The sequence below is a fragment of the Rattus rattus genome, chromosome 2 (assembly GCF_011064425.1).
Source record: "Rattus rattus isolate New Zealand chromosome 2, Rrattus_CSIRO_v1, whole genome shotgun sequence".
Lineage (NCBI taxonomy): Eukaryota > Metazoa > Chordata > Mammalia > Rodentia > Muridae > Rattus > Rattus rattus.
The window spans coordinates 119,923,601-119,931,662 of record NC_046155.1 but is presented as its reverse complement, the minus strand read 5'-3'; the positions used below and the strand labels follow the sequence as shown (position 1 = coordinate 119,931,662).

Genomic DNA, 8,062 nt, shown 5'->3' with positions numbered 1-8,062 from the left:
ATGCACATGGATCCCTGGCACTACTCCAGAAATAAGCAGTTAGACACACATTCTTAAGTCTGCATGCACCTTTAATCCCAGCACTGAGGAGGCGGAGAGATCGCTGTGGCCTTGTTTCCATGCACCCAGGACAGCATGTTGAAGCAAGAGTTCATTCTCACCCAGGTACATAAGCAGCCTGGGGATCCACCTGAGATATAGTTCAGATTTTCTCTCTCTCCATTGCATAGACATAGGTATTCCAAGGTCCACATGTAACAGCCCTTACTTCAAGTTGTCTTTCTGCAAAGTATTCCACACGGCAGGGCCGGTCCGAGCTGGTGCTGTCCTTGTGGCCAAGCTGTCCATATTTACCTGGAATGAAAGGAACTCCTTCAGTAGGCCTTGCTGCTTTCCCCTCAGAATGGTGCCAGCCTACACACTGCCTTGAGAGCTATTCCCAACCTGTTGGGTGGGTCTTCTGTGGATTCAGAAGAGTAAGGCCTTGAAATCTTCCAAGCCACCTTGGGGTCCCCCAGAGAACAGTGGCAGTGGCTCCTCTAGTCTCTGCTGCCTATGTCAAGATGACGAGAACAGCCTCTTTACCCTTGTCACCTTATTTCTCTGCCGTCTGCCCTAGGGCCTTCTAAGTGTATCTGTTCTCCCATCCAAGGGAGAGAGACACAGGTTTTCAGTCCTCCCATTGCTCAGGCTGAAACCCCTGCCCCTCTAGTTTGTGTACCTTGGTCATGACCTGTTCTATCTTTCTGGTTCTTCCCCTTGATTTGATGATCACGAAACTTTTTTTACTCACCCCAGCCCCAGGTATAGAGTTCTCCTGTTCCTGCAACCAAAGAGACAGTAAGTAGTTGCCAACTACCCCCAGCAAGCCACTGGTGGTCTGGCACAAGTCACAGGCAGCATGCTGGAATCATGGCCTGTGCTCGGCACATACTGATTACAACCGCTATCACACTTGGGCTGCTGAGGGGTGGTAGTGCCAGAGACCAAAAGGCTTAACTTCCTAAATACCAACTGACCTCAGTACATGGAGTCACACCCTAGACGGAAGGTTTCTGCACACAACTGATTACCAACTTTTTAAAAGGAGAACCTAAATGGGCCTGAGGCTGTGGATCTGTGAAAACTTTTTTTTTTTCCTTTATTGCAATGGTTCTCTGCCTTCCTAATGCTGAGACACCTCAGCACAGTTCTTCATGTGGTGACCCTCAACCGTAGAATTATTTTGTTGCCAGCTTTTAAATTTCTGCTACTGTTATGGGTCATAATAAAAATATCTGATATGAAACCCACAGGTTGAGAACCAGTATTGTGATTCTGATTTTCTGGTTTGCTTTGTTTTTTCAGAGTTTGAAACAGTCACTGTATAGCCCAAAGCTGACCTCAAAAGTCCCAGCCTCCTGCCTCATTCCAAGGGTCAGCATTTAGAGGTGTAGGCCACCTTTCCCAGCACAAAAGCTTTTCGATGAGTGAGGCAGCAGATCATGAAACATGTATCACAAGATGCCAAATATGGTGATGCTTGTTAAGAACGTAGCTTAGTGGCCTTGTGCCTGCTTAGCACTGGAGAGGCCCTGGATTCAGTCCCCAGCACACAGCGTGCAGAGTTCCATAACCACAGCTGCTCTGACCTGAGAACTGCTTAAGCCCAGGAGTTTCAGACAGTCCTGTATAAATACTCTTCCTAAAATTAAAACTGGACAGGCAGGGAAGACCACAGTTCCCAGCTAAGTACTGCTCCACCCTGAGTCCCACTCACGTGTCACCACAGCTGTGTGTCTGGATCCACAGCTGGCCTTGACTGCATCTGAGCCCAGGGGAAGATCCAGGAGAGCTGGGAAGGGCTGGATGGCTATGAAGTGGGCAGGAGCTCCAACATCAGCCACAGCTGCTTTCTCTCCTCTGAGACCATCGTCATTCAATTCTGTGGCTGTAGAAGGTTATGGTGTGTTTAACATTCAGGAGTCTGGGAATGGCCACACACTCTTCAGGCAGTGGCTCTATAAAAGACCATTTTAGAGCTAGCTCCAGAGCTGGTGCCCAACCCTTACTCAGTCCTAGAGGTTGGACATCAGCCTCCCCACAGCAAGGAGTGTCCAATGGTTACTGAGGATGATTCTCAGTGTCCAGCACACAGTAACAAGCCAGGAAGGACATCCTGGAGGGTGACCTCACCTTCCTCTCTCACTGTTTTCTTCTCTGTCCCGCTCCTTGTGGGCAAGGCCAGCTGCCCTGACTCATTCCAGCCCCAGATATAAATATCCCCAGTTTCTGCAAGAGACCAAGAGAATCCATGAAACACACTGTGGGACCCTTTCGTCTACCCCACCTCCTCTAAACATCCCCAGTACGAGTTTGTAGGGACGAGTAAAGGGTGCCCTGTCTAATCACCCCTTCCAAGCAAAGATGCCCATTCCAAGTCCCAGCAGCTTCCTGGTCTAAGATTCCCTGCCCACACACGCCCCTTCTCCCCTCCCCCTCCCTTTTTTCTTTTCCAAACAGCCTCATTGTGTACCTCTCTGGTTGGCCTCAAAATCTCCCATTTTCCTGAATCCTGGGACTATGGGCATGACCTACTGTGCCCAGCTTTTCTTTGGCTAACTCCAGGTCAAAGTTTTCCAGTAGCTAAAACTATGCGTGAACACCATGTGATCCTTTAACTTCCATGCTAGTCCGCCTTCATTTTCATTTTTTTTTTCCTGAGTCTTACTTTGTAGCTGAAGCTGTTCTGGGATTCACTGGATAGACCAGGCCACTCTTTTTTTTTTTTTTTTTTTTTTTTTTAAGACTAATTCATTTGGGGTTTAGCTGTGGTCTTGCCTAGACCCTGTTCCCCCAGAAAAAAAAAAAAAAAAAAAAAAAAAAAAAAAACAATTCATTTATCTCTTCTTCAGACATACAGATGGTTCAGATCTCTTTATGATGGTTGCTGGGCTGGGAATTGAACTCAGGACCTCTGGAAGAGTAGTGGTGCTCTTAACCACTGAGCCATCTCTCCAGCCCCCAGGCCACTCTTAAATGCAGGTTTCCACCTGCCTCTGCCTCTGAAGGGTTGGCATTAAAGTCATGCATCCCTATTGCCAGCCTGTTCTTATTCTCTCGTTTCAAAGCTGCCACCTATTTCCCCAACTCCAGAATCCCTACATCTCCACTGTCTCCATCCAAAGCCATGGAGGTAGCCTGTGCTCTTTGTCAGTCCCAGCTCCTACCGGTCCTGCTGAAGGCCCTGGCTCTTACCTTCCTTCTCCTAGCACTGCTGCCCCACATTAGAGGGTTGGAGCCCCAGTGTCCTAGTTACTGTCTATGGCTGTGATAAAACTATTACCAAAAGCAACTCGGGAGGAGGGAAGTCAGGGCTGGAACCTGGAGGCAGGAACTGAAGTAGAGGCCATGGAGGAGTGATGCTTACAGCACCCAGGACTGCCTGCTCAAGGGTGGCACAGCCCCTGGTGGACTAGGACCTCCCACATCAAGCATCAATCAAAATCTGATGGCCAATCTCAATGGAGGTTTCTCTTTCCAGATGACACTAGCTTGTGTCAAGTTGGTAACAAACTAATCAGGACACCTAATGTCAAAGATTCACTAACAACACTACTTGGGAGGCAGAGGCAGGAAGATAAAGAGTTCAAGGTCAGTCAGTTTGAGGCCAAGCTGGTCGTAAAATGAGACTGTGTCTGAACACAACACTCACTAATAGAAACTTTATAAAATGCTCAACTTCCCAATATCACCGTGGAGCCCTGGAAGTATGACAGAACTCTCAAGTCAAATGAGACAGATTTAGCACCAGCACAAAGGTTGCAGGGCCAGAGTGAAGACTGGAAACTTGGAAGCCTCGTCTGTGCTTCACCCTTTTTTGCAAGCACAAGGTCTCAAACTCCCGAACCTCAGGGATGAAGCTCGCTTTTAGGCTGTTGTTTCCAGGCCTCTGTCCTCTGCCTCCCTGCTCAGGTTGGACCTGCTGCCATTACCCCAGAACATAGGGGTAATGGGAGCCCCTATAAGAAAGACCAGTAGTGGGCTGGAAAGATGGCTCAGTGGTCAACAGCACTGGTTGCTCTTCTAGAGGACCAGGGTTCAATTCCCAGTGCCAACATGGCAGCTCATAGCTGCTTGTAACTCCAGCACCAGGGGACCCAGTGACCACTTCTGACCTGTCTTGACATCTGCACAGATACTCCACCTATATTTTTAAAGAACACTACTTTATCTATACCCTCTCTTCCTGCTCAAAGAGCCTAGGAGATAGGAATAGAGAGATAGGAGAGAGCCCAACCACCACGATGGACCCAATACACAAAAGCCTTAGGATGCACACTGTGGACCAAGGCAGCAGCACATCTCTCTGCCATCCACCATGGCTACATGGGCATATGCAGCCTTCTCCATTGCTTCTGGCTGAGCGGTTCCCTTGTATAAGTGTCCTTCCCGTCTGGAATATTTTAGATGGATGGGAGTGGTGAAGAGCCCAGGTACAGAAAGACAGTAACCGCAGCAGCAGAGGTATAAGAGGGTAGTGGGGTCAACAGGCTAAATCTAAAAACACTGAAGAGTCAGGAATAACTGGGCTAGGTTGAGCTTGGAACGAGGCCTGGGCTAGACCCACCCACAAAAACAGAACAAGAAGAAGGAGTGGCCAAGATCCCCACTTATTTGGAGACACCCCAGGTCACTCACCACTCACACACACAGAGTGCCAGCCACCTGCGGCCACCTCAGCCATCCGTAGGCCTTGCAGTGCCTCCAACAGCCTTGGCTCCAGTTCTGCCTCCAGCGACCCGTGACCCAGCTGTCCATGCCTGGTCAAAGGAGTCCCTAATCGGTTACAGATACATTCGAGGGAGCGCCTCCTTGAGCGTCCCCACGTCATACCCAGTCGGTCCTCACCTGCCCCCGCCCCAGGAGAACACCTGGCCAGCTTCGCACAGCAGCAGGGCGTGCTCCGCACCCAGCTGCAACTGCCGCGCCCGCAGCTCTGGGGCCAGAGGCTGGCAGAAGGGTGGCTGTGGGGTCACATAGGCACGGGCGCAGGGCAGCAACGGCAGGGTCCCCATCCTAGGCTCACTGCCGGGTTCATCTTCCCCTTGGGCCTTTGCCCCAGAAGCTAAGTTCTGGACCCAGAGGGGCTCCCCCTGTAGCGCGGAACCTGGTACCCAGGCCTGCAGTTCCGTGCCGGACCCACTCTTGTTGCGCTGCACCACCAGGAGTCCCTCCGACACCCACGCATCCCTGCAGCCGTCTGCTGCACAGCTCACAGAGCCTGACAGTTCCACCCGGCCTCCGCCTGTGTGGGTAGAGTGGGGTGGGACGCATGCCATGGGCTCAAGGTTGCCAGAGTAAGGGTGTAGGGTATTTCTGGACAGGCAAGTTAAGAAGGGCTGGGCAAGTAGAGGGGACAGGCCCGGAGTTGGGGTTGTAAGGGTACTCACGGGTCACCAGGGCAGTGTAGCTCCAGCTTGCGCTCACTTGGCAAACATCAGCAGCAGCATGCAGTGGTTCAGGACTGTGCACTGCATGTTGGCCGTTCCCAGAGCCCAGCGCTTGCCCAAAGCCACAGAAACCAAAGCCGAACCAGGCTCCTTGCCGTTTCTCGGCCATGTTCAGGTTGAGGCCTCTGTGGGTGGCGGCCACTTGGCTGGGGTGCAAGATTAAGGCTACAACCCAAGGAGAGTCTCACAAACAGGACACCTCAGGAACACTGGTGAATCTCGCCTTCAAGGGGCTGCAGCTGCGTTCTCTGTAAAATAGAGACTGGCTACCATCTTAATCACTGGGGCAAAGGGAGTTCATCCCACTATTGTCTGTTGAGAGGAGCTTGGCCAAAGGTCCTACCGGATTTGCGACTATTGAAAGGTCTGCAGCTGACTGCTTCTTTCTTCCACTTTTGGCTCAAATCCAGTAGCCCACTGTAAGAAATATTAAGTATGCGTCTTTTCTGTCAAACACTATAAAACTTGTATTCAGGCGGATAAGAGCACTGACTGCTCTTCCAGAGGTCCTGAGTTCAAATCCCAGCAACCACATGGTGGCTCACAACCATCTGTAATGGGACCCAATGCCCTCTTCTGGTGTGTCTGAAGACAGCTACAGTGTAGTCACACACATATAAAACAAATAAATAAAACCCTTTTTTTAAGTGATTAAAGAAAGATAATTATTATTTTGGGCTGGAGAGATGGCTCAGTGGTTAAGAGCACTGGCTGCTCTCCCAGAGGACCCAGGTTCAATTCCTAGCACTCACATGGCGGCTCACAACTGTCTGTAACACCAGTTCCAGGGCTTCCTACACCCTTACATAGACATACACACAGGCAAAACAGCATGCACATAAAATAAAATAATAAAATATTTAGACGTTTTTTCCTTCACATTTGCCTGTGTACCATGTTTGTGCCTGGAGTTACTAAAGGGCAGAAGAGGGCATCAGATCCCCTGGTACTGGAGTTATGAGCTATCACATGGGTGCTAGAATTTGAACCCAGGTCTTCTGCAAGAACAGCAGTGCTCTTAACCACTGAGCTTCTCTATCCCCTTTTTATTTTGAGACAAGGTCTTTCTATGCAAGTCCCTGCTGTCCTGGAACTCACTATGTAGAACAGACTGGCTTCAAACTCACAAAGGCTTCCCCATCTCTGCCTTCTGAGTGCCGAGATCAAAGGCATGCGCCACTACTTCCACACCGATCATTTTTATCTCCCTGTACCCCATAAGACTATTTTGAAAATGTTACACACACATACACACAAACCAGTAAATCTTTTGTTTTCTCAAAGTCCCATGACCAGTGACCCTTTTCTCTTTTCTCCTTAGTTTCCTGTGGACTAAGTCTTGCAAGACTACCCAATTTAGGGCAGGGTGTGGTGGTGCACGCTTTTAATTCCAGCACTTGGGGGGCAGAGGCAAGTGGGTTTCTGTGAGTTTGAGGCCAGCCTGGTCTACAGAGCAAGTTAAAAGACAGTCAGGGCTGCATAATAGAGACCTTGTCTCAAAACATCAGAAAGACCAGTCAAGGAATACTACTGTGAGGTCAGACCCCAGCCAGGTGGGAAAGAGGAAAACCAAGTGTGTTTCCTGTCTCTGTATTCTGCTCTTCCCAGCTTAAGTGCTTGTTTGGGTCCTGGAGTCACCTCACAAACCACACGAACACCAATCTCTGCCAGACAGGGAGAGTTTATTGAGCATTTGCCCCAGGACTGACCAACCAGCGCCACAGTCCACATTCAGCAAATGAACTGTGACCCCAAGTTAAGATTCTACAGGGTTTTTAAGTCTAAAATCCACAAACATCTGTGCCAAATTATTCCACCAAACAGAATTTAGGGATAGGGGACGTCCTCAGGAACACGTCTTTGCTACACACTTATCCTGGCTCCCATTGGCTGGGAATACGACTGTGTCAAGGGACTTGCCTTGTCTAATGTTCATGTCTTAACTTGTTTACCAGGACAGGATTTGTCTAACATTTATGCCTTAACTTGCCATGAAAGATGTCAGTTACCCACGTACATGTTTCTTTCTGCAAAATAGGATGGCGGTTCCCAGGGAGGTCTTGGAACTCAAACTTTGACCCCTACTCAAAAGTCTTATTCCGGGGCTGGGGATTTAGCTCAGTGGTAGAGCGCTTGCCTAGGAAGCGCAAGGCCCTGAGTTCGGTCCCCAGCTCCGAAAAAAAGAAAAAAAAAAAGAAAAAAAAAAAAAAAAAGTCTTATTCCAAATAGTTTCTTTTATTGGTGCATGTGTCTCTCTTATCTTGGGGTCTAGCCCAGGGGCAGTTTATACCATAAAAGCTTATACACAGGAGCAGGAAGTGCTGCTTGGTGGCTGCTTTGGATCCAAGCTTACTGTGGTTAACTACACAGAGCAATTCTACTGACTTCTAAAGTGACTGGTTTCCAAGGACACAGAACAGAACATATAGTCAGCCTTAGCCTTACAGAGTTCCCTGAGAACAGAAACCTATGAGAAAGTTTCCTTAAATGGCAGGCTAACCAAGTAACAGTTACCTAGGTCTAACATTCCACCTGGGCCTTAACAGTGGTCTCTTTCTTTGCAACCCAGG

The 8,062-nt window shown here is 49.3% G+C and overlaps 1 protein-coding gene across 1 annotated transcript; it reads right to left on the bottom strand.

Moving 5' to 3' along the window:
- Nucleotides 1–46: 46 nt before the first annotated feature.
- Nucleotides 47–5,736, bottom strand: Rccd1 (RCC1 domain containing 1). Its single transcript, XM_032893355.1, has 7 exons — nt 5,433–5,736; nt 4,891–5,287; nt 4,681–4,802; nt 2,176–2,271; nt 1,760–1,930; nt 794–823; nt 47–354 (listed from the first exon to the last, which is right to left on the bottom strand). The coding sequence occupies exons 1-7, from the start codon at nt 5,599–5,601 to the stop codon at nt 203–205; spliced, it is 1,137 nt and encodes a 378-aa protein (XP_032749246.1). The 5' UTR covers nt 5,602–5,736; the 3' UTR covers nt 47–202.
- Nucleotides 5,737–8,062: the final 2,326 nt, after the last annotated feature.

Coding starts and splice junctions, on each gene's coding strand:
- Rccd1 (XM_032893355.1), bottom strand. CDS start 5,601: ATGGCCGAGAAACGGCAAGGAGCCTGGTTCGGCTTTGGTTTCTGTGGC. Junction 4,803..4,890: donor TTCTCCTGGGGCGGGGGCAG/GTGAGGACCGAC, acceptor TCCTTTGACCAG/GCATGGACAGCTGGGTCACG. Junction 2,272..4,680: donor GCACTCTGTGTGTGTGAGTG/GTGAGTGACCTG, acceptor GGTCTCTTGCAG/AAACTGGGGATATTTATATC.